Below are 24,576 nucleotides of genomic sequence, written 5' to 3' on the forward strand. Positions count from 1 at the left end.
TCGCTCTCCTTTCCCCGACCCTGGTCCAAGTTTGTCCTCACCAACCCATAAACCGGCTCTGGCTTCCTCCTGCTCCCAGCTGCAGTCTCTTCCTCTAGTCCATCTTTCTTAAGTAGAAGGATCTTCCTAAAGCCCAAATCCCTTTGCCTTATCCCTTCCCTGCACTGAATCCTCCATGGCTCCCCGTCAGGCCACAGCCTGAGGTCTTTGGCCTAGCTCTAGTAGGCCTGAGCCCTGCTCACCCTCCTGCCATAGCTCTACCACAGCACGCCCAGTACCTACTATAAACTAAGCCCTTGCTTATCTGTGCCCTCTTCCTGGAACAGCTTTTCTTCAGCTCTTTGCCCAATTATCTCCTTCAGATGTCTTTCTCAGAGCCCAGGTCTCCTCCTCCAGGAAGCCCTCCCTGACCACACCCCAGGCTGAGCCAGTCATCACTTCCCGGCTCCACAATCCCCCAGGCTCCCCTCTTCACCATACTCCCAGTCTCTTTGGGCTATTACTGCCTGAAGACATGTCTCCCACTGGACTTTGTGCTCCCTGAGGTTAGGGCTCAAGGCTTTCAGGGTCACTGCAGTGTCATCCAGGTAGACACTCCAGGGATGTCTGTTGACTGAATGGATGAACATCCTCAGTTTTCCCCACCGGCTCCTGCCCCAGGACCTCAGGTTGAACTGGGGGGTCTCTCAGAGGAGGTACACCCAGCCCCAGACCCCTGTACCATTCCCCCAAACCCCACAGACAGAGACAAGGGCAAGAGCCCAGGCCCAAGCTTAGAAAAATAGGACTTTTTTGTTGTGCCCCGGTGCCCCGACACCCTCCCCTTCAGAGTTTTAAAAACCGTGAGCAATTTGGTGAGTCTGAGGCCAGGTCCCGCGGGGTGTCCGGGTCCTGCTGTCCCCTGGAGCCAGAGGAGCCGTAGAGGTGGGTGCCCAGCTAGGGTCCCGTGGGTTCGTGGCTGGGCCCCCAGGACTCGCAGTCCAGCTGGACAACGGTGTGGGCCCTGGGTGCGGAGGGCTCAGGGGCAGGTGCAGTGGGCGTGGGACCCAGGGCGCCATTGGTCTGGGAGCAAACGCTGCTGACAGGCGCGGGTGTCTTGGCCTTGCCGGGGGGCTGGCCACCGTGCACCTTATAGCGCATAAGCAGCACGAAGATGAAGACCAGTACCGAGGCCACGATGACACCACCGAGCGCGATGATCATTGTGCCGCCCAGGAAGGGTGCGTGCGGGGCTCCGCACGGCCGCAACGCAGGCTCGGTGGAGAAGCGGGCACAGCCCACGGGCCGCGTGGCGGTCAGCCCCGTCGCGCTATCCTCGTACACGGCAAGCACGCACAGATCGTAGGTCCGGCCTGACGCCAGGTCAGTCAACAGGAACGAGCGGCTGTCTGCCGGGATCATCCTGGAGGAGCAGGCAGGTGGAGTCAGGTCCCCGCTGCCCAGCACCCATCTTCTGTCTCCCCCACCCAAAGCCCCGCGGGGCTAGATTCCCTCCACTCTTCTACCTCATTTTTCTCTAGCCCCAAGTTCCCTCTGTCCAGCATTCCAGTTTCCTTGGGCCTCTGACAGCCCTTCAGCGACCTGCCTGATGTCCCTCCAGTTTGCTCAGCAATCTCACTCTAGTCCACCCTCTTGCCTCCCCGAGCCTGCCAACCCACTTCTTTTGCTTTTTCTTTGGACCCCATGCCCAGTTTCTCCGCAGCCCACCACCTGAGTTCCTCCACTGTTTCATGTATTTATACCCACCTGCCCTGTTCCTCTTTGGCACTGCCACCCAACTTCCCTCCACTCTGCAGCTCAACTTCCCTGCCCAGTTCTGCCCCAATCCTCTGCCTGATTTCATTCTGATCTAACTATAAAAGTTCCTGCCAGTCCTAATGCCAGATGTCTCTCCAGCCCAATTTTGTTCTAACCCTGTCTGAATTCCCTGGGACCTAATCCCCTTTCCTTCTAGCCTGCCAGCCAATTTCCCTTTACCCTCACTCCCCCATCGCCCTCTAGACCCCCACCCAATTTCCCGCTGGTTCCTATCTGAGTTCTCTCCAGTCTCTGCCTAATTTTCCTTTTCCAGCTGCCTGATTTTCCCCTAGTGTACAGCAGAATTCTCTTTAATCTTTTAATCTAACTACCTGATTCCCTGGTACCCCTGCTGCCTGATTTCCTCTAAGCTGCCAAAAAATTTCCCCCTAGCCCCATTCCCTTATTATTACTATCATACTCGTATCTGTAGTCTGTTTTCCAGTGAGTCCTGTCATTTGAATCACTGCTGCTGATTTCTTTTTCTCCCTGTTGCCTTATTTCTTTCCGGCTCATCACTTAACTCTCTTTTATGTCTATTGTTATCCTTACCTTTCCCATTTCCTTTTAACCTTACCACCCAATTCCACCGTATTTCCTGTTGGTGCAGTGTACCCTGTTGGAGGTTTAACTTGTTTTATTACTAAACTGCTTTATTGAGAGAGAAACAGGAATCTCCAGGATTGCCTGTGGATGGTGGCCATCCAAAAGACTGCTGGTCCCATTAACAAGTCCAGGCAAGGAGGCCAGGACTTGTGTGACTTTTCAGGAGTGAGCACCCCATGGAATCTACTGAGTAGTATTGTCTGAGAAAAAGGAGTAGAATCAGGACTGAAAAGAAAACCAAGTGATGATCTCTTGAGGGGTGGGTCCCAGAGGCGGGAGGGGGTCCTGGTATTGGGTTTCTACATTGTACATCCCAGTCCTTGGCCACCGTGCACCTTATAGCGCATAAGCAGCACGAAGATGAAGACTAGTACCGAGGCCACGCCTCAGGGACTGCACTCTTGGAACCACGCCTCAGGAACTGCACACTTGGCCCAGCCTGGTGGCAAGAACAGGGTGTCATTAACAACTGCTCATGCAAGGTTGGACTTCAGTAAGAGGTGTCAGCAGCCACCACTTTCCACCATATGTATCAATGCTATCTGGCTTGGGGACAGAAGTTGAAGCACCCCACCTCTTGGACTCTTAAAAACTCCAGGTTTTTTGTTTGCAACCACGGAAGAGAGAAGGGAACCCCCCAAGAGTGACAAATAGGATATTTCTGATCACCCAGAAAGAAGAGCTTGAATTAAGTTTGATTTGACTTAGCAAATCAAAAATTGATATGTCACCATTATCAGAACTCCACATGTACAGAGATCACTCTCCGCATGAACCCAAAGCCTAGTCTCTATTCAACCTCCTCCCTCCAAGTTTTCCTTTTAAACTCTGGTCTGATTTCCTTTGTAACGGAGCTGCCTCATTTCGTTTTCCCTGGCATTCCTGTACCTTCCTGCTTGATCTTTTTCTTCCTGCAGCCTCGCTTGTATAAAGCCGTCATCTAGAAAACTAGGCTTTTCTCTCTTTACCTTTTACTGCTGAAATTTGCTTTTATCCCCCGCCACTCATCCCCATTAATGTTTTACTCTCTTGGCCTGATTACTTTTTACTCTTGCTGTCTAATTTCCTCATGTTTGTTACCATTTACTCTTACTGTCTTATTTCTCTTTACCTCTACAGGCTCATTTCTTTTATCATTACTGCTTGATATTGTTTAGCCCTATAGTCTGATTTCCTTTTTCCTTATAGCCTGATTTCTTCTTACCATTGCTGTCAGATTTCTTTTACCACTTCTGCCTGATTCTGGTGAACCTCACTGCCAGATTTCTTTTACCTTTGCCATCTGATTTCCTTTATGACCCTGTAGCATCATTTCTCAGCTGTGCTTCAGTATGGAGCATTCATGGGTGTGCCCTCCATCCTCCCCATTCCTCACTCCCCCACCCAGCTACCCCTCTGCCTGGCCCCTGCACCTGTACACGAGGATGTCATCAGCTGAGCTGTTGTACTGGATCTGGTACATGCGGATGCCTGGGATGGGCCGCTGATCTGGCCACTGGACGAGAGCAGCTGTGGCTCCATGCTCAGTCACTTGGACGCCACGATCAGTAGGGGGCACGGTGTCAGCCACCTTGGCGGAGGCCGAGGCAGCAGAGGGCGGGGTGAGAGCATCAGGATCCCCGTCCCGCGGGGGGTCACAGCTGGTACTATTGGCTAGCTGTGGGGGTGGTGGGGGACCCACGGTCAGCTCAACAGCAGCCGTGGCCTCACCAGCTGCATTGGCTGCAATGCAGGTGAAGATGCCACCATCGCCTGGCTCAGTGACCAGCAGCTCCAGTGTCCCATTAGGGAAGGCACGAGCACGGCTCGAGTTGCCCAGTAGCCGGCCTTGGGGTGATACCCAGCGCACACGGGGCTCTGGGTCCCCTACTGCCCGGCAGCGCAGAGCAGCTGGTCGACCTGCAGGCACTGCTAGGGGTGGTGAGCGGTGGGTCACCACAGGTGGTTCACACACAAACTCCTCCTCACCCACAGCCCAGAAGTAGCGGCCCCCCAGTGCAGGTGGCGAGGCACAGGCCTCGAGGTCGTCTTCCCGAGCCAGCCGCCGCAGCCACACCAGCTCACAGTTGCAGTGCAGGGGGTTCCCACCAAAGGCCAACACCAGGGCAGAGGCAGGAGAACCACGGGGCCGGGCAAGCAGCGGCAGGCGAGAGAAGAGGGGGTCAGGTGGGATGGTGGTCAGGCGGTTGGAGGTCATGTCCAGCCGTGCCAGCTTGTGCAGGCGGGAAAAGGCGCCAGCAGGCACAGAAGCCAGCAAGTTATGGTCAAGGCCCAGCGTGTTGACATTGCCCAGGCGGCCCAAAGCCTCCCAGGGCAGCTGCTCAAGGTTGTTGTAGGAGAGATCGAGGTCCTCCAGCGTCTCGGCACAGTCGTCCAGGGCACTAGCTGCCAGGGCTGCCAGCTGGTTGTTGCTCAGGATGAGGTGGCGCAAGTTGACCAGGCCACGTAGCTGTCCCTCGCCCAGCGAGGTCAGTCGGTTACCATCTAGGTGTAGGGCGCGCAGGGCACGGAGGTCAGCAAAGGCGCCGGCTGCCACGTGGCGGATGGTGTTACGAGACAGGCTCAGATGCAGCAGGCCCGTCATGTTGGCCAGGTCACGGCGGCGCACGGCTGCAATGAAGTTGTCTGCTAGGCGCAGCTCGGCTGCACGGCGATCCAGGGAGGGTGGCACGAACAGAAGGCCTGCCCCTGGACACAGCACACTTAGGGGCAGTGACTGGGTCTGGCAGCGGCAACGGCGGGGACACGGGCTGGATGTGGCTGGCTGGGGTGGAGACGAGGCAGGGGCCAGCGGTAGCAGGCACAGGAGCAACGGGAGGACGGCCATCGCGGGCGGGGGCCACCTGCAAGTAAGAGGGGCAGCACTGGGGCAGGCTGAGGCCAGAAGAGGGGCCCCACAGGGAGAAGGTCACCATGGGATGTGAACAGCAGAGCTGGTCAGAGTTGCTGAGAGGGAGGAGGGGTCAGACACAGTCCAAAGCCAGAGGAAGTAGTCAGAGACTCAGAGATGTGTATAGTGGAGGCACAGAGGGAGGAGAAATGAACAAAGATGGTCAGAGGGAAGGGAAGAGGCTAGGGAATGGGCAGAGATGGTCAAAGAATAGGCGAGTTGATCAGGGTGGGCAAAGAGAGGATCAAAGATTCCTACTGAGAGAAGAGGTGGTCAGGTGGTAATCAGAAATGGTCAGACGTGACCAGAGAGGAGAGGTGGTCAGAGGTGGTCAGGAATAGTCCAGCCAGGAGAGCTGGTCAGAGAGAGAAGTGATTTGACATGGTCAAAAGCCAGAGAGGTGTTCAGAGAGAGGAGAAAGAACAGACATCAGAATCAGTTGGAGACCAGGGGAGTGGGGAGAGGTCATCATAGGGAAGAAAGACAACCAGAGATGGTAGAAATAATCAGAGATCAACAATTAAGAGAGATAACGGGTGAGAGGGGACCAGGAAAGGCCAGAGATGAACAGATGGTTGTAGACAGAGAGTTAGAGTTGGGGTGGGTGAAGGGCAGGAGAGATAGTGGAAGATGGTCAGAGAAAGGGAAGATAGAGAGGAGGGACGGCAGGGCAGCTAGAGAGAAGAGTGGTGGATAGAGATGTCAAACATGGTTGGAGACGATCACAGACCCAGGATTAGAGCCAGGTGTGGACAGAGAGCAAGAGAGCCAGTGGAAGATGATTAGAGAAAAGTACAGGGGACAGAGATGTCAAAGATGGTCACTGAGTGAAGCAGTAGACAGAGATGGCTGGAGAGAGGAGCTGTGGACAGAGCTGTCATATATATCAGAGAGAGTAAAGGTGAACAGAGATGGTCACTGAGAGGAAAGCGGCAAAAAGAAGACTAGAGAGAGTGGTGGTGGACATGAAAGGCAGCTGGAGATGGTCAGGCAGGACAGATGGTGAGAAGCTGTAAGGGTGATGGCAGCAGAGAACTGGAGATGCTATCTGCTGGGAATAAGGAGGTCAGAGGGGTAGGCTGGCCAAGTGTCCTGGGAATGTTGGAGGGAGAGCAGGACTGGATGTAGATGTAGAGAATGAAATGACTTTTTTTCCAGGGAAACCCAAGAGTGCCAAAGGGGACCTGGTCCTCCACCCCAGTTACAAAGGTCCTCTCAAGTCCCTCCCCACCACGGAGGTCTCTCAATGGCCTTACCTGAGCTGGAAGCCACCCCAGGGAGCGGAGTCCTCAGGCTCCAAGGGGGTCAGAGGTCAGGACTCTGGAGGGGGTGTCCGGTCATGCCGTCCCTGTTCCTGAGGTCTCTAGAAGGACTGTTGTGTTTCAGCTGAAATCCGTGCCCATAGAGTCTACAGATCTTGATACTTAGGGTCCCAGACCCCCAAATATAGGACCTCTAGGGTCCTGTTTTAGAGACCCTGGCCCAAGTTTGTTTGGTTTAGGGTCAGGGTTTCCCAGCTCCAGTCTTAGGATGCTAAATAAGTCAAATGGGGAAGTTTAGGGTCTAAGTTCCAAATCCAACCCTGGATTCTGGTAGTGGGGTTCTGTGTTCTGATACTGGGGTGCCAAGTAAAGACTTGGAGGTCTCTAGCCCCAGATTTCAGCATTCAGGTCTGCAGGAAGGACTTCAGGCCCAAATTCAGGTTCAGGTGCCTTGGAATCCCAAGGTTCAGATCTTGGAATTTGAGGCCTAAATCCCAGGGTTCAGTTCCCAAATAGTGGGTTCCAGGATATAGATTTTGGAATCCAGTCCCAGATTTCAAGGTGCCAGGCACAGAATTGAGAGTTCAGCTCCGGATTTGGGGGCTTATATACCAAATCTTGGGGTCCATGCTCCAAATCATGGGATTCAGTTTCCAAATCTTGGGGTCCCAGGGACCGATGTTGGGATTCCAGCTCCAGATATTGGGGTTCAGGGTCCAGATCTGCGGGTTTCGCGGGCTGGATCTCGGGGTGCTAGCCCCAGATCAGGGTCTCAGGCTTGGGTTTCCGTATCTCTCCATCCAATCTCGGGGTGAAAGCCCCCGATGTCGGGGTGCGGGCCCAGGGTCTAGGGCGGCAGCATCGCGGCTTGCTTCCCGGCTTGCAGCTGGCGCTGGCCCAGAGGGAGGGGGTCCGCTGCGGTGGGGAGGGGGGCGGCCCGCCCGGCAGCCCCAGGGCCGGGGTGGGGCGAGGCCTGGGCGCAGACAGACGGACTGACAGACAGGAACTCGCGGGATGGGGGCAACGCAGCGCGGGCGGGGGCGCCAGGGGGGAGGGGCCGCGCTCAGAGACCCCTCCCCCGCCGGGGCCGGGGCGAGGGCCGGGCGGGGGCCGGGCAGGCGGGCCGGGTCCGGGAGCTCCCGCGGCCTCCTCGCCGGGAACCCAGGGCCGCGCGCGTGCCCGCGCTTAAAGGCGCAGGCCTCGCGCGCGCCCGCGCTTAAAGGCGTAGGCAGCCCCCCCCCCTTTCTCAAAGGCACGCCCCTGGCCCCACCTCCTATGGAGTCGCCCTAGCACTGCTGGGAGCGAGAATCCCTGGATACAAGGAGACTGAGACCGGCACAGAGACTAAGGCAGAGAGACAGAGACAGAACAGAGAGAGAGAGAGAGAGAGAGACAAAAAGATGGGCAAGCTTGGATTGAGGGACGGAGAGGAACAGAATGAGAGATACAGACAGAAATACACACGTGTGTTCAAAGAGAGATGGAAATGTAGAGACAGAGACAAGAGGCAAGGACAAGTCAGAGACAAGAGATGTGTATGCACACACACACGCTTTAATATACAGCACTTGGGGGCAACTAGACCATGAGGATGGATACATGTAGATGTGTGTTTGGAATTCATTCATAGCTTTGAAGTAACTCTCCATCCTAGACACCCCTTACCCCCGCCAACACACACCTGTCTCCTGCCCCTCTACCTCAGCACCATCTCCTTGGAATGTCCTTTCTACAGGTGAAGTTTCCGTACCTGGGTTCTGCCCAGCAATAGGCCTGGCCTTTCAAGCCAGAAGACCTCCTTCCCAAGTCTCCTTTCCCTGGCTGAAAGGACAAAACTTGGATCTATGTTTCTTTACCTTGTAGGATTAGGGGTAGACCTCAAGATGCACTGAGAAAATGTCCTAGAGAGGAGAGAGAAGATAGGAAATGGTTCAGAGGCAGGGGGTTAGTGAGGCTGGCTCAGAGAAGTATGTCCACTGATTTCCCCTCCTGCCTCTCAGGGCCACTACCCACAGAAGATTCTACCAGGAGTGATGAAGGGATGGGGGGAGTGTCCCACACTGTCACGGCAGATGGTATCTTAGGCAGAAGGGTATGGGTAATGGTCTGCAAAGCTGGCGACTTTGTTATAGCAATGTGAGGGAACTGATCTTGCAGGAGCCCTGGTCCAAAGAGGACAATTTTGCCCTGGGTGGTTTGGGGACATGGCCCTACACTGGGGAATCTGAGTGGTCCTGGGAAGTATCCTACATATACCATCTGAGGAGAAGAGTAAAGTGACCTTGCAGGTGGGGTGTGGATGCACATCACCCTGGCATCCCTAGTCTGTTGAAGGTTTCAGAATAGACTTTTGGCTCCTTGCACTTATGTGTATTGAAAAATTGCAGCTAAAATTAACTTGGCCCTGGGACCCGCCTTTCCAGATCATTAGCAAAGTTCATCAGTGCTCCTGGCCCAGCACAGCAGATACTGGTCACTTAGAAACTCAGAAAAAGACTACAGAAGCTTCAGAGATGCTACAAAGTTAGAGGAGCTGGGGAAAAGAGAAGGACAGAGATGGAGGACTGAAAGCAGGACTAGAGAATTCAGTGGAACTGGCTAATTTGGGGGGTGATCCCAGGAAACACAGGCAAGAGAAGAATTGGGTAGGGGAGAAAGAAAGCTAGTGGAAGGTGTACTGATGAGGAGCATGTTATCTCCCTGGGCAACTGGGGTTAGAGAACTTTAAGGTACCTTATAGAACACATCAGAATTGTCCTTCTAGTCCCCCAGCAAAGTTCAAAGAAGCTGGGGCATTTATCTATGATCTCTGGCCCACCTTGGGTGATGATTGTCCCTGTGTGTGTGTGTGCTGGGGGTTGGGTGAGGGAAGAAATGGTAATTATGAGCCATGGAAGATCTAGGAGGTGGAAAAGTAGAAAGAGTGCCTTGACCAGTGAGTGGTCCTTGAAATTTAGATCATCAGGATCACCTGGAGGGCTTGTTCACCATGGACCTCCAGGACCCAAGCTCAGAGTTGATTTGGAGTCTGACTCAATAGGTTTGAGGTGGGACCTAGACAACAATTGCATTCTCAACAAGTTCCCAGGTGATTTGGGGACCACACTTTGAGAGTCACTGGACTAAACTGAGAACATCTGCAATGTGCAGGGAACTGTCCACCACAGCTATGCTAAAACCTGGTGAGTTGAGGGGATGATGTAGCAGCCCAGGTATGTTCCAGAAACAGAGATTCAGAGGCGCAGATGCTATCATTAGTTTGGCATTTGTTATAGATTTCTGCACATGGTCATGTTAGTTGACACTGCAGTAAAAGTGGTGACCAAGAGAGCTCAGGTCCTGTCTTCAGTGAACTCATATCCAGAAGGGAGAGAGTCACATTTCCAGACAGCCCAGAGCCATCAGGGCTGGGATGGGAAAAGCTCAGGGCAAAATAACAAGGTTGGGGTGACAAAGCACAGGCCAGAGTAGCCCAGGCTCTTATGGGGAAAGCAGAGGGCATGGGGCTCCAGAAGCAAAATCCAGGCTCTTCTCCCCATTCTGAGCCTTGGAGGCTCCCTGGAGTAGGGGACCATCATGCTGAGATGTGAAGGAGAAGTACACATGAGGCAGGGGGGCAGAGGGGCTCCTTATGCTGTGTCCACGCAGCTCGCCTGTGCCTTCCTGCCATGGCACGTACAGCTTGGGGTCCCTGAGTGCCTGGATAGTGGGTCTGCATATGCTGTAACCCCTCATTAGCTCCTGGAAAGGGATTCTGGTGGGATGAATGTTTGGGGGACTCTGCTTAATTGCTGCATTTGCTTAATTGCAACATCTGGAGAAGAGGACAGAAGCAGCGGAAACAGCCGCAGAAGAAAGAATGAGGTTAAACTGCCTGTGAGCTGAGGAGGCCTTGGGGGGAAGGAGACAGCTCCTATCCGCACACAGCCCAATGCACACATTCCCCAATAGACACAGAAAGCAGGGGACACACCCGTACTCACACATGCACATCATGTACTGAAGCTTGCTGGAACATAGTCATGCAGACACATGGGCTCATGTTCAGACAGAGGGACACGCACATACACAATCTTACATCAGGCATGTATGTAGAAGCAGTCTGCACACATATTCTCTCTGGCACCCCTCCCCTAAGAAACACAGAGGTTCATGTTTACACAGGAAGGGGTACACACACACACACAGGCATATGCATGTGCACCCAAATCAATGAAATCAGTTAATCCGCCCAAAAGGGTCACTTTATAAAGGGACATAGTCCCCTTCCAAGTCAGGGGGCTGTCAGAGCAAGGAGGGAGGATGTGGTTTTTCCCTATCTCTCACCTAGCACCCACCAGCTCAAGTTTGTGGGGTTCACTGGAATATTAGCACATGGATCTGGACTGAGGACTAGGAACTCACTTTGAAGATCAGACTCAAAGGTATCTCCACAGGGTGGGATCAAAAGAGGGTGGCACAAAGATTTGTATCCCCATTTCTACCACCACACTAACCACTTTAAGGGGTTCCAGGAAGCACTAACTTCTGCAGGGAATGAAGAAGCCCCCATATATGAGGTTCTGCTTAATAATGCTGGAAGACCTAGTTGCAACTGTCAGGGTCTGCCTTAATGACTTCAGCTACCAACATGGAAGACGACTTCCATAAGCACATGGGAAAAAGTTTACATTTGTGCAAAGAATGGGGGGGAAATACCGCTAACTTTTAACTAACAAGCATAGAGATTCTGAGTCATTGAACAGATATTCTATATGAAAGCCTGAATGCCACAGCTGGGGATTAGAAGCTCATTTCACAGACTACTACTGCTCAAGATTTACAGACATCAGGAGCCCAGAGGGGAAGGGTCAGTGTATTAGTTAATGTAATGCCAGCTGCTATAACAAATAACCCCCTTGGATTTCCCTGACTTCATACAATATTTTATTTCTCATTCACAGGTGTCCTAGTTGGTTGGCAGCTGTCCTCCATCTGGTGATTCACATACCAGACTCATTAATCTTGAGACATCATTATTTCCTAAGGCTCAGAGTTATCGAGTTATCAGTTTCTACCTGGCGAAAGGGAGGAGACAGGATGGAGGTGGTTTTCCAACTTCTTAAAAGACGTGTCCAGTGCTCACTTTTGCAGCACATATACTAAAATTGGAATGACACAGAGAAGATTAGCATGGCCCTTGCACAAGGATAACATGCAAACTTATGAAGCGTTCCATATTAAAAAAAAAAAGACTTGTCCAATAGTGACCTTCAGACATCCTTTCTGTTCCTATTTTATTAAAGAGAACTAGTCAAACAGTCATCCAGGATACAAAAGGGGCTAAGAATATATTCCCAGGTCAGGCAGTTCCCATCCAGCCACAAAGGGAGTATGGATTATTATGGCACCAGTATTAGCTACCAACACATCCAGAAACTTAGGAACAGGCAGCAGGAAGAAGCTATTGGGTTACCTTCCACCCACTACACCAAATCCTGCTCCAGGAAGAAGTTCCCAATCTCCCCCTGACTACCACTCATCTACCATCCCCTGCTTTTTGAGTGAGTGAACACAAATTTGATTACTTTGAGGGCAAAGTGAACCTGGCTTAATCTGATAAGTCTAATGAGGTCAGTGTAGGATGATGATGAGTGACTAGTGCTCTTTTTGAGCCCTCTCTGTGTGTGAGTCTCATGCTGGGAACATGCCCATAAATCAGACACAGTCTTTGCTTTGAATTTGATTCTTCTCATAAGCAGCAAAGAGAACAGATAATTTCTGAACTTGTGTTTGTCACTGTGATATTCCATTAAGAACAAGGAGAGGGACAAGAACACTACCTGCTGGTGTTGATGGTGGTGGTTGTGGATTTCAGGAAAGGGATGGGGCAACTTGTCCAGTGCTCACTTTTGCAGCACATATACTAAAATTGGAATGACACAAAGAAGGAGGTCACCTGGACCAAAAGGGAATAGGCCTTTCTTGGCGAGAACAAAACCTGTGTGTGTCACTGTGCAAATCAGAAATCTAATGACTCCCAATCTGACACAAACCACTACTGATTCAAGAACTAATCAGAAATCTGATCCCTGTGAACAGAAACCTGTGATGATTAATATGCTAATTATTAATCTGTTTTGATTGTAAACTTTGTCCCAGAGCAGGTCTAAATCATTAATTTGGGGCTGGGATTGTGGCCTAGCATGTGTGAGGCATCGGGTTTGATCCTCAGCACCACATAAAAATAAAGATATTGTGTCCACCTATAACTAAAAAATAAATATTAAAAAATGTCATTAATTTGTGGAAGACTAGCATGGATAATCACCAACTCTAAGAAGTTCACACGATTAATAGCCATTTTCAGTGGATTCATATGCCAATTACAACCTCAAGATAACAGAATATGATATTCATATTAAAAAAGAACAGACGGAAGCTCAGATTGTCAGGGTTCAAATCCCAGCTCTGCCACTGAACCCTGACAACTCTGGCTGACATTCCCTTCTCTGGGCCTCCACTTCATTCCTGTAAAGAGGTTTGATAATACCTCAAATGGCGGTTGAGAGGATTAAATAAGCTAATACATGTAAAACACTGGAAGCTGTACTTGGCACAGGAAAAGAGCTTACTCGTCAAGCACTTGCTGTAATAACCACAGTATGCAGCCAACAGTTACTGTCCTGATTTCATTTAATCCTCATAGCAGGCCCTCCTCCAGTTTCATGCTACCACCCTTTCCTGGCATAGGTCTGGGAGCCTCAGTCTCTGGAAAGAGATTCCCAAAGCGACATTCAGCGTTCGCAGCATCGTCCGGCTCCCTCTGCGCACGATTCCTAGACTCCTGGCCAACCGCTCAACGGCCACGTGAGGGCAGCAACACACCGCTCAGTCGCTACGCGCGCGGTGCATTGTGGGGTGCGTAGTCTAGCGGGCAGGTTAAGCGGTGGATACAGCCTGGGAGCGAACTTCACTTCCCAGAATGCCACGCGGCACCCTCTGCCTCACCTTGCTCTGGTCTGGAGGTGGAGGCCTCGCCCCACTAGTGCGGGCTTCCAGAGCGGCGCGGGGGTTTATGGGTTGTGGGGACAGGGCTCCACGCCCCGGGTGCTGCGCAGGCGCGGAAGGTCTGCGGGTCCCACGGGACGTTAGGGGGTAGATAGTAACGGAACGTGTGGTGTAGGGGCTGTGGCTGTCCATACTGTAGGCAGAGCTGTCAGGAGAGGCTGTGACGGCCCTTATTCCAGCAAAAGAGAGTTCAACACCCTCCACGACTGGATATACCCCGGAGCTCGCTCAGCCTCTTTCTGGCTTCCCTGCATCCAAACCGTCCTGTCAGCTCTTGAGCATGTTGATGGCTCTTGATAGAAAAAAATTCCCCTTATTTTATTTTTCTTCACAGCCACCTCCTCCCGCCTTTAAAATTTATTGTGGTAATGTTCATCCTTACACAAAAATAGAGTTATATAACGATCCTCCAAGTACCCATCTCCCAGCTTCAATTATTGTCAACATATGGCCAATCTTGTTTTATTTATTCCACCTCCCCCTGAATTAGTTTAAAGCAAATCCCAGACATCCTATGATTTCATCCATAAATAGTATCTCTAAAATACCAGGTTCTTTAAAAAACATAACTATAACATCTTTATCACACCTAAAAATTAAGACTAATTCTTTAATAGTATCTAACATCCAACCTGTCTCCAAAATTCCCTGATTGTCTTATAACTTTCTTTTAACTCTTTTTTTAAAAGAAAACATTTTTAATTAATTAATTAATTTATTTATTATGTGGTGCTGAGGATTGAACCCAGTGCTTCACACATGCTAGGCAAGCGCTCTACCACTGAGCTACAACCCCAGCCCTTCTTTTAACTCTTGACTTGCTCAAATTAGAATCCAAACAAGGTCGGCACATTGTATTTGCTGGGTACTTCTTTAACTTTTATTCTATAACTGTTCCCCCTCCTCATTCATCTTACAGTTGGCTTTGACTGGTTGCACCTTTTTGTGTCTGTTAATATGTTTTACTGTCCCCTGTTATGTCTTGCAAACTGGTAGATCTAGAGGCTGGGTCAGATTCAGGTTCAATTTTGGGGTAAGAATACTTCATGGATGATGTTGAATTCTTCCATCAGGAAGGACATAATGTCTGATTGTCTTTTTGTGTGATGTTAATATCTAGGGTTGGTTTTGAGTCTTGTCAGCCTGACCCATCTGTTGCAAAACCACAGCCAAACTTCAGGAAGGAAGTGTCTACATACTCTATCCTTCTCTCTCTGCTTCACAAAAATGAAACCTTTTATTGTGAAAGCTCATTCTTGTTGCTAAATTCAGAGGCAAGTTTCCATCCTCCACTTACTAGTTCTGCAACAATAGCTGACATTCCTGGCCTGCCCAGTGCTGTCCAATATGGTAGCCAGCAGTCACACAGATGGCTTTTGAAGACTTGACTAGTCCTGAAATGTGCTACAAGTATAAAACACAACTGAAATTTCAAAGGTTTAATACAAAATATAGAATGTAAAATGTCTTATCAATAATTTTATAAAATATTGATAACATGTTGAAATGATAATATTTGGGATAAATTAATAAATATTAGTGATTTATTATTAATTAAATACAAGTATAATATATATTTTTTAATATTTATTTTTTGGTGTAGATGGACACAACACAGTGCCTTTATTTTTATGTGGTGCTGAGGAGCGAACCTGGGTCCTGCCCGTGCTAGGGGAGCGCTCTATCGCTGGGCCACAATCCCAGCCCCAAGTATAATATTTTATTAAAATTACTTTCACCTATTTCTTTTTGAATTTCTTTTGCACGGGGATAGGGATTGAACCCAGGACCTTGGGCATGCTAGACAAGCACTCTATCACTCAGACTTATTTTGACTTTTTCAATGTAGTTACTAACAACCCCTCCAAACCATTCTTGTGTTAAAGCTCCTTCCTGGTTTCTGTGATGCAGTACCCTCCCAAACCCACCCATTTGTCACCAATTCATTGTGAACTGCTGATCCAAGCACCATTGGGTCCCACCTGGACCACTACACTAGCTTAGAACGTGGTTTCCTTGCCTCTAATCTTGTCTCCCATTGACAGTCCTCACACCACAGCTAGAAAGATTGTTCAAAAACATAAATCAGATTCCCTCTGTGTAAAGACTTCCAATGGCTTCTTATTGTACTTAGAGTAAAATCCAAACTCCTCCTGAAGTCCCCCGGCCCTCCATCATGTGGCCACCGAAGCCTCCACATCCTCATATCATCCTGCAAGTTCCTTGTTGGTCCTTTCACCCTAACCATACCTTTTTTTTTTTTTTTGCACCAGGAATTGAACCCAGAGGTGCTTTACCACATCCCCAGACCTTTTTATTTTTTATTTTTGTTTTCAGACAGGGTCTTGCTAAGTTGCTTAGGGCCTTGCTAAGTTGCTGAGACTGGCTTTGAACTTGAGATCCTCCTGCCTCAGCCTCCTGAGTGACTGGAATTACAGGTGTGCACCATCTTGCCCAGCCATCACGGTAATCTTCTCTCTGTTCCTCACACACTCCCAGTTCTTTTCTGCCTCAGAGGCTTTGTGACGGCCATTCTCTTTTCTGGGAACATTGTTCTCCCAGAACTTTGCAGGGATTTGGGGGTCAACTCACATGGCCCAATCTCAAAGCTGCCATTGTGCCACCAACTAAATCTTGACTCCTCTGCACGTGTGTTGTTCACACATCACCTTTGATTCTCTGCATGGCAGATACCACATGCCCTTCTTCCTCTCCCTCTTCATTTGTTTGTCTCCCCCACTGTAATTCATGCATATAAGGGCAGGTACTTGTCTTACTCATCTCTGGTCTCCAACTCTCCCACGGGGTCTGGACATAGTAGATGCTCCATAAAGGTCTGCTCATTGACCCAGTGAGTGAACTAATTCCTCTGCTCCTCCTCAGTCTCTTTTGAGCCACTATCTACTTTGAAGTCAGAGGACCATTGAAATCCATAGTATTTGACTCTTGGTACATTTCCCACAATGATCCTTACTTCTGACTTTTGCCACACGGGGATATCTGACAATGGGTCTATCTTCCTACTTGGGCTCAGTGGGCTGGAGGCTCTAAACCTGGAGAAGATGCAGAACCACTCCCATATGAGAAGAGAGGGACATTAACACATGGAGGTGGTCATGCAGGGGATGGAGGAGCTGAGGGACCTCTAGGGGAAGGAGAGATCCCTGATACCACCCTTAATTCTTTTCTTTTTCTTTTTTTTTTTTTGAGAAAAAGGAAAAAGAAGGTTTATTGCTTTGCTAGCAAAGGAGAAACCCAGGGGGCTCTGTTCCAAAGGCTGTGATTCTCCCCATCAGCAGGAACAGGGGACTTTAGAAGAGGTGATTCAAAGGCTACATGCCACAGTTATCTGTGGGGTTGTAATTCACTCTTTAATTTGGGAGAGTCATTTCTGAGATCTTCTGTTACCATCCCCCAAAGTCTGGATGACTTCCTTCCTTCCTATGGGGGATGTGTACTTAAGGACAGATCAATCTGCCTAAGCTGGAGAAGAAAAGTAATCCTATTTCCCCTGAGATTACCACCCTTAATTCTTATAGGGGCTCTTTAGCTGGATCAAGGAAACAAATTTATACAGGGGCTGATGAATAAGACAAAAGTTTACAAATTTAGTTACATTCGCGTGTACCTGGAGATCTTCAAGACTGTGAAATCCACAGAAATCAACCCATGCAAGATGCTCTTGTATTTTTTTAGACGAAGATCAATAAATCTTGAGAGCCGTGACAGGACAAGGGAGGGCAGCTAAAAGATGGGAAACTGTGCGATGCAAATATATGGGAAGAATTTAGTGGAGCCGGGTTTGCAGATCCCTAGTGCCTGGTTCTGAGCTGATAAAAGTCATCTTCAGCAAAGGAGGATTTATGTCATGCCTTTAGGCAGACACAGAAAGGATGGAAAGTCCCTCTGCTTTCTAACCTTCTTCAGCTCAACAATCCTTTGTATTTAAGGGAGAAATATGATGATTTTCTTTGGGCTAAATGGGAATCAGTGAAGCAAGAGGAAGTGAGTAATAGCAGCAAGTTGCTGTCACTGAAGGCTGGAGGGACCAAGAGAGGAGGTGGTATTACCAGAGGTCAGAGAGGAAATCGCCGAATAGAAGCTGGGGACCCAAGGAGATGGTCTGGCTGGTAGGAGCTGGAACTGTGGAGGAGGCACACAGCAGGGAGAAGGGGGGAGAGTGACCCAGCCCCTGGCTTCCACCCTTGTCCCCTCCTGGGCTTCCCAGTGGTTGAAGGTGAATCCAGATGAAGGGGAGGCTGAAACCTGCAGCCAGAGAAGCTGGCGGAAAGGGAAGGGTGGACACAGCCCAGAGCAGCAGTGAATGGGTTCCTCAGTGTGACAGGGATCCCACCACGTCTATTGTCCTGTACCAGGCCCTGATTTGGGTACCCTGTTTGGTCACTTGGGGTTGGGATTGAGTTTCAATGATCTATGGCTGCATAGTAACATCCCTGAATAAAGCAGTTTTAAAACAACCATTTTATTCTTATTCCAATTTTACGGGTCAGGAATTCAGGAAGGTTTCAGCAGGCTGTCCTTACCCTGGTGTCCCTCTGGGGCTGCAGTCATTTGAAAGCTCAGCTGGGCTGATGTCCAAAGTGGCTCATTCACATGGCTGGCAATGTTGCTGACTGTCAGTCGAGAGCTCAGCTGGGCTGTTGACCAGAACAACCACACATGGCCACTCCAGCCCTGAGAGCCTGTATGGCAGCCGGCTTCTTCCAGAGGAACGTCCCTTGGAGCCAGGAATTCAAAGCATGGCCCTTTCTGACACATCCTCAAAAGTCACAGAGCATCACTTCTGTTTCTGTCTGTTGATTGAAATAGTCACAAGCTCATCCAAGATGAGGCTACCTAAATCCCACCTCTACATACATTTCTTCTCTCCCAACTCCATTCTCTTTAGATGACCTTCTCTATTCTGGTGGCCTTGATGACCATCTACATGACTATAATTCTCCATCTATACCCGTTCCTGATGTATAGATTGATTGTAAACTGGACATTTCCCACATCCCCAAAGTTGCTTAGGAACCTCCATATTATGATATTCACACCTGGACTCATAATTCTGATACACAGATGCTGCTGGGATTCACTATCCCCCAAGATGAAAGCCACATTTATTTATGCACCTTTCAGTGGCTCCATTATCCCCCATTCCATGGGCCCTGCTTGGACTCCAGCCTCATCTCCCCAACTTGAATTTCAGCAATTCACCCAGACTGAATCAGTGATTTCTCACTGATGAATCTTGACATGCTCTTCTGTTTGAATGAGTAAGTTCTATTCATTCTTAAAACTCAGTGGCCATGATTTGAATATTGTTTATCCCCTCCAAAACTCATATCAAAACTTGATGGCCGTTGTGGCCGTATTGGGAGGCAAGGTTGTTCTTTAAGAGGTGATAAGACTGTTAAGAGGCTGCACACTTGTAATCCCAGGGACTCAGGAGGCTGAGGCAGGAGGATCACAAGTTCAAAACCACCCTTAGCAACTTAGCGAGGTCCTAAGCAACTCAGTAAGATCCTGTCTCATAAATAAAAATATTAAAAAGGGCTAGGGATGTGGCTCAGTGGTTAAGTGCCCTGGGTTCAATTCTTAGTATACAAAAAGGAGGGGGAAAAAAGGGACTGTTAAGAGAGATTAGTGACTTTCTCTATAAATGGGCCACAGAACAGGTCGTGAGTGCCTCTTGTGGTTTGCCTTTTGCACGTGTGCCCACTTGCCCTTCAGTTTTCCTGCAGTGGAGGCCCTCACCAGATACCAGCGTACAATCTAGGATTTCCCAGCCTTCAGAACCATGAGCCACAATAACTGATTTCCTTTAAAAGTTACCCAGTCTCAGGTATTCTATTGTAGCAATGGAAAACAGACTGGTGCTTTTGCTTTTGTGTACTCAGGAGCCCTGAGCTCCCTGCTGAGGAGACCACATGGAAAGGCCACCTAAAGTCCACATGGAGAGACCACTTGGAGAAGAACTGAGGAAGCTGAAAAGAGCAAGTATTGATGTCCCTAACATCTGACTCCAGCTTAGGTCTCCCATAGATATTTAAGGTGCTCTTCCTGATGCAACAGACATGGAAGAGAAGAAGTTCTTTTGGCTATTCTAGTTTTAGCCAACATCATGTGGAGCAGAGACAGGCCATTTTTATCCAAATCCTTGAAACACTGGACAGTGTTAACAACAACAACAACAATATGGGTGCTGTTTTAAGCCACTAGTTTGGGGGTATTTTGTTATGTGGCAATAGCTACCTGATACAGGGTGAGTGAACTGTTTCCTGCTTATTCATGGTCCTCACAGAGGAAGGAGAAGAACGTTGTTCCTAACATAAATAGGCTCCCTGCCCAGATTAGGGCTGATATATTATATTCATTCATTTATTCACTTACTAATTCATTCTTTTAAAAAATATTTTTAGTTGTTGATGGACCTTTATTTTATTCATCTATTTATATGCAGTGCTGAGAATCGAACCCAGTGCCTCACACATGCAAGGCAAGTGCTCTACCACTGAGCCACAACCCCAGCCCTTCATTCATTCTTTTACTGAATATTTATTGACCAGGCACCAGATTCTAGGTTCTGCAGATACACTGGTAACAAGATAGTAAAATCAAGGAGGTCAGTCAGGCACAGCAGCACACATCTGTAGTCCCAGCTGTTTGGGATGATGAGGCAGGAGGATCATTTGAGCCCAAGAGTTAGAGGGACAGCCTGGGCAACAGAGCAAGACCCCAGCTCAAAAAAAAAGAGCTTGCATAATTTAAATCTGGCTTTAGTGTAAGAACAATCATCTTGGGTAATATAGCAGACCAAATGGAGAAAGCAAAAATGTATTATAGAACAGAAGCATAATATCATACAGTTGGATTTATATCTCAACCATTCGGGGGAAAAATACCAATTTGGAGCTTCATCTTACATGACAAAATGAAAATAAATTCCAGATGGACTAGAGTAAAATGTGGGAAGAATATTACACAATAAAATTCTTGAAGATGGAATAAATATTTAATAACCTCTGTGTATGGAAAGACTTTCTGTACTTTAAAGCAGAAGAACAAATCACTAAGGAAAAAAAAATGATGGGTTTGACTGTATTAAGAGTTGAACATTCCAAATATCCAAAAAGCATGATAAAAATTCAACTTAAATGAATAACATATGCAACAAGGATGATAGAAAAATAGTTACTGTTCTAAATGTAATGAAGATATTAATGAATTAATGTGAAAGACCAATGAAATAGGTAATTCACAAAAGAAATGCAAATAACTACCCACAGATCAAAGCCAAGTTTATCTTAATTGGTATTTGAATGATTTGCTACTTGAAATATGGAGACACATCTCTTTCCCTGTCAATCGGCAAAGATGTTTGAATTGTGGTTCCCTGTAGCCCAGAAGAGCTCAGAGGGGCGAGAGACCCCATTCGCCCTGTTCAGAATGCAAATACCAACAACCTTTCTGGAGAAGGACTGGGCAATCCAAGTCCAAAGACGGAAAATGTGCACATCTGTTGATCTAACAATTATACTTTAGGAATTTAATATCTGGAAGTGATCCAGGTAGTGGGTAAAGATTTCAGAACAAGGATTCTGATGCCAGTTTTGAATAATAGCAAAATAAAGTGGGGTGGGAGGGGGACCAAAACAAACTGGTAGTAACCATGCATCTTGCCAACATTTGACAAAGATCCATGGGATATTAATAGGTACTCAAAGATAAAGGCACTCCTAGCTAAATGAAATATGGGGAATGATGGCGTTCATGAAGTTAAATGAGCTGTTTGTCACAGCAAAGTTCATTGACATGCTAGAGTCCATGGCAACCATACAAGAAGGAGCCTCCTAGGCTTTAATTTCTGAATTTATTTGTCAGAGCAACTGCATGAATTAGCTATGGATGGCAAGTGTCACTGCATCCCTTTTGTCTCATTTTTTCAGCCAAATCAGGTTTTAAACCTACCCTGATTCAGTGGGTGGTGTGTTAGCTACCAAACCAGCATTCAAAAACAATTAGAGGAGGAGAAATTTATTTTGTGCTCATGGTTTCACAGGTCTCGTCCATGGTCAGCCAGCTGCCCTGCTCTAGGCCCAAGATGAGGCAGAACATCCTGGCAGAGACTAGCTGCTCAGCTCATTACCACTGGGAAGCAGAGCAAGAAAGGGGAAGGACCCTGGGGGACGATGAACACTTCCGGGGCACACCCCCAGGGATCCACTTCCTCCAGCCCTGCCCACCTGCCTGGGGTTACCACCCAGTTAGCCCATTAAACTCCAATGGACTGCATGATTGCCAGGGAGGGTGGGAAATGCAGTCCAGCTATGTGCAAAGGGAAGGACTTTCATGAGCAATTAGCCAGCCTCTGCCACTCATTTTGCAATAGGCTACCCCTGAAAATAGAGGAGTTTTACTTTATATATTTGCTTTCTTGTTTATTGTCTGTCTCTTTCCACTAGGAAATGAGAGCAGTTTTGTTCACCACCACATCCCCATTGCCTCTTACTGGGCCTAGACATAGTAGACCATAAGTAAGTGTTGAATGAAGGAATGAGTGAATTAAAAATATAAGTGACTTCATGGGCTGGGACAGTAGCTCAGTGGTAGAGCACTTGCCTAGCACTGTGTGGGTTCAATCCTCAATACCACATATGAATAATTAAAATAAAGGGATATGTCCATCCACAACTTAAAAAAAATATATCAATGACTTCAGAGATGGACAGCTACCATTCCTTCAAGGCTGGTATTCCTAAAGAAATTGAGAAACAAGAGAAGTTGCTGATTATAAATGAAGTGTTAGGAAGAGTAGGTAGGATGTGAAGCCAGCAACAGAACTCAATATAACAGTGGCTTAAAGAGAGTAGAAGTTTTGTTTCTCTCTCACCAGTACACTCTTTTCTGTGGTTTTGCTTTCTACAGTTTCAGTTTCAAAAAGATTAAATGGAAAATTCCAGAAATAAACAATACTTAAGTTGTAAATTGCTCAGCCTTCCAAGTAGCGAGATGAATCCCACACTGTACTACTTTGTCCTACCCAGGATGGGAATCATCCCTTTGCACAATGTATCCACCCTGTATACGCTACCTACCTATTAGATATTTAGTAGCCATTTCAGTTGTCTGATCAACTGGTGCTGTAGTGCAATCATTGTGTTCAAATGACAGAGAGAGAGAGAGAGGGGGGAGAGATTTTCACATTTTTATTACAGTATATAGTTAAAATGGCTTTATTTTATTATTCATTGTTGTTAAACTCTTAGTGCCTAATTTTTAAATTAAACTTTATCATAGGTATATATGTATATATAGGGCCTAGTATTATCCTAGGTTTCAGGTGTTCACAGAGGTCTTGGAAGGTATCCCCCCTAGATAAGGGAAGACTACTGGAGACTACACATAAACAGTCCAGGCCTGGTATGGAGGCTTCAAAGGGCCAGAAATGCAGGATGCTTCTACCTTTAGTTCATTTATAATCAGCAACTTCTCTTGTTACTAATTTTCTTTAGAAATATCAGCCTTGAAGAAATGGTAGCTGTCCAACTCTGAAGTCATTGATATATGTTTTTAAGTTGTGGATGGACATAATATCTTTCTTTTGTTTATTTCTTGCCCTCCTGGGAGAGTGCCCAGGCCTGTGTGGTTCAGGATGCTCTTGGTAACACCTGTCCCTATTCCACGCAGTGGGAAGAAGGGGAAAGGAAATAGACTCACTCCACAGTGAGTGAGTCTTTCCAAACACAGATGAGTTGAGAAATGAAATCAGCTTTAATTTATTCTTCCCTAAGGACTTTCAGGGGTTGTCTCTTTGGTTTTTTCCAGGGCAAAGAATCAATGTATAACAGGGAGGTCAGATCACAGGTGAGCAAAGGGAATATAGCTGTTCCTTCCAGGTTAATATGATTTGTGTACAAAAATGGGCAGGATACAAATTTGTATCTATGATATGGTTAGAATTTATAAAAAATATGCCCAGGAAAAGGAGAAGAAATAGAATTAAATATTAATAGACATTGTCTCTGCATGATAGGTAAATATTCTTTTTCTTTCTTGCTTGCTTTATTTTTTTTTTTCTTGCGGCACTAGGGATTGAACCCAGGGGTGCTTTACTACTGAGCTACATCGCTGGCCCTGTTTATTTTTTATTGAGACAGGGTCTCACTAAATTGCTAAGGTTGGCCTTGAACTTTCAGTCTTCCTGCCCCAGCCTCCCAAGTTAATGGGATTACAGGCATGCACCACCATGCCCAGCATAAATATAAAGATAAAATCATATTAATTTAAAATATCGTTTGATGACTACAGATTCCTAAAGTTAATTAGTCAAAGGTATCAACCTTCTCTATTATAATCAGTGATTTTTGAGGGTCTTCCCTCCCTTGAGGTTATAAATGTATGCTTCTACATTACCTTTAAGAAATTTTTGGCTGGGCATAGTGGCACATGCCTGTAATCCCAGTGACTTGGGAGGCTGAGGCAGAAATATCGCAAGTTCAGCTTCAGCAACTTAGTGAGGCTCTGTCAAAAAATAAAAAATAAAAAGAACTGGAGATGTATCCCAGTGAGCCCCTGAGTTCCATCTCTGGTACCAAAAATAAATAAATTAATTAAATAATAAAAAGAAAGAAAAGAGAAATTTTTGGTTTGCCTTTTACATCCTGGTCCATAATCTATCTAGACAGAGTGGATTTTTATGTTTGGAATGAAAGAGGAGTCTAATGTCATTTTTATACATTTGGATGGCAAACTAGCTTAGCTTCTTTACTAAAAAGAGTGCCTTCCCCACAACTGAGTTTTGTAGTAAAATGTCTATTGCAAATCAGGTGGCCACATATGCATGAGAGTATTTCTTGATTCTGTTCTATTCAAATTCACCAATCACTGTGTTAATTCCTGTAGCTTTATAATAGGTCTCGGTTCCAAGTAGTGAGACCACCTGCCTTGTTTTTCCTTAAGAAC

At 47.6% G+C, this 24,576-nt stretch overlaps 1 protein-coding gene and 1 non-coding gene across 2 annotated transcripts; one reads left to right on the forward strand and one right to left on the reverse strand.

Annotated features, from left to right (window-relative positions):
- Positions 1–773: 773 nt before the first annotated feature.
- Lrfn3 (leucine rich repeat and fibronectin type III domain containing 3) lies at positions 774–7,629 on the reverse strand. Its single transcript, XM_046448023.2, has 3 exons — positions 6,550–7,629; positions 3,816–5,246; positions 774–1,402 (listed from the first exon to the last, which is right to left on the reverse strand). Exons 2-3 carry the CDS (start codon positions 5,228–5,230, stop codon positions 937–939), a joined length of 1,881 nt encoding a protein of 626 aa, XP_046303979.1. The 5' UTR covers positions 5,231–5,246; positions 6,550–7,629; the 3' UTR covers positions 774–936.
- Positions 7,630–11,672: 4,043 nt separating this feature from the next.
- LOC124095045 (U6 spliceosomal RNA) lies at positions 11,673–11,779 on the forward strand. The gene has a single exon (XR_006852404.1). It is a non-coding gene; the product is annotated as a U6 spliceosomal RNA (small nuclear RNA).
- Positions 11,780–24,576: the final 12,797 nt, after the last annotated feature.

This window comes from Marmota monax, unplaced genomic scaffold (genome assembly GCF_021218885.2).
Source record: "Marmota monax isolate L192 unplaced genomic scaffold, Marmota_monax_Labrador192_F-V1.1 WCK01_AAM20220418_F8-fsc00101, whole genome shotgun sequence".
In the NCBI taxonomy this organism is placed as follows: Eukaryota; Metazoa; Chordata; class Mammalia; order Rodentia; family Sciuridae; genus Marmota; species Marmota monax.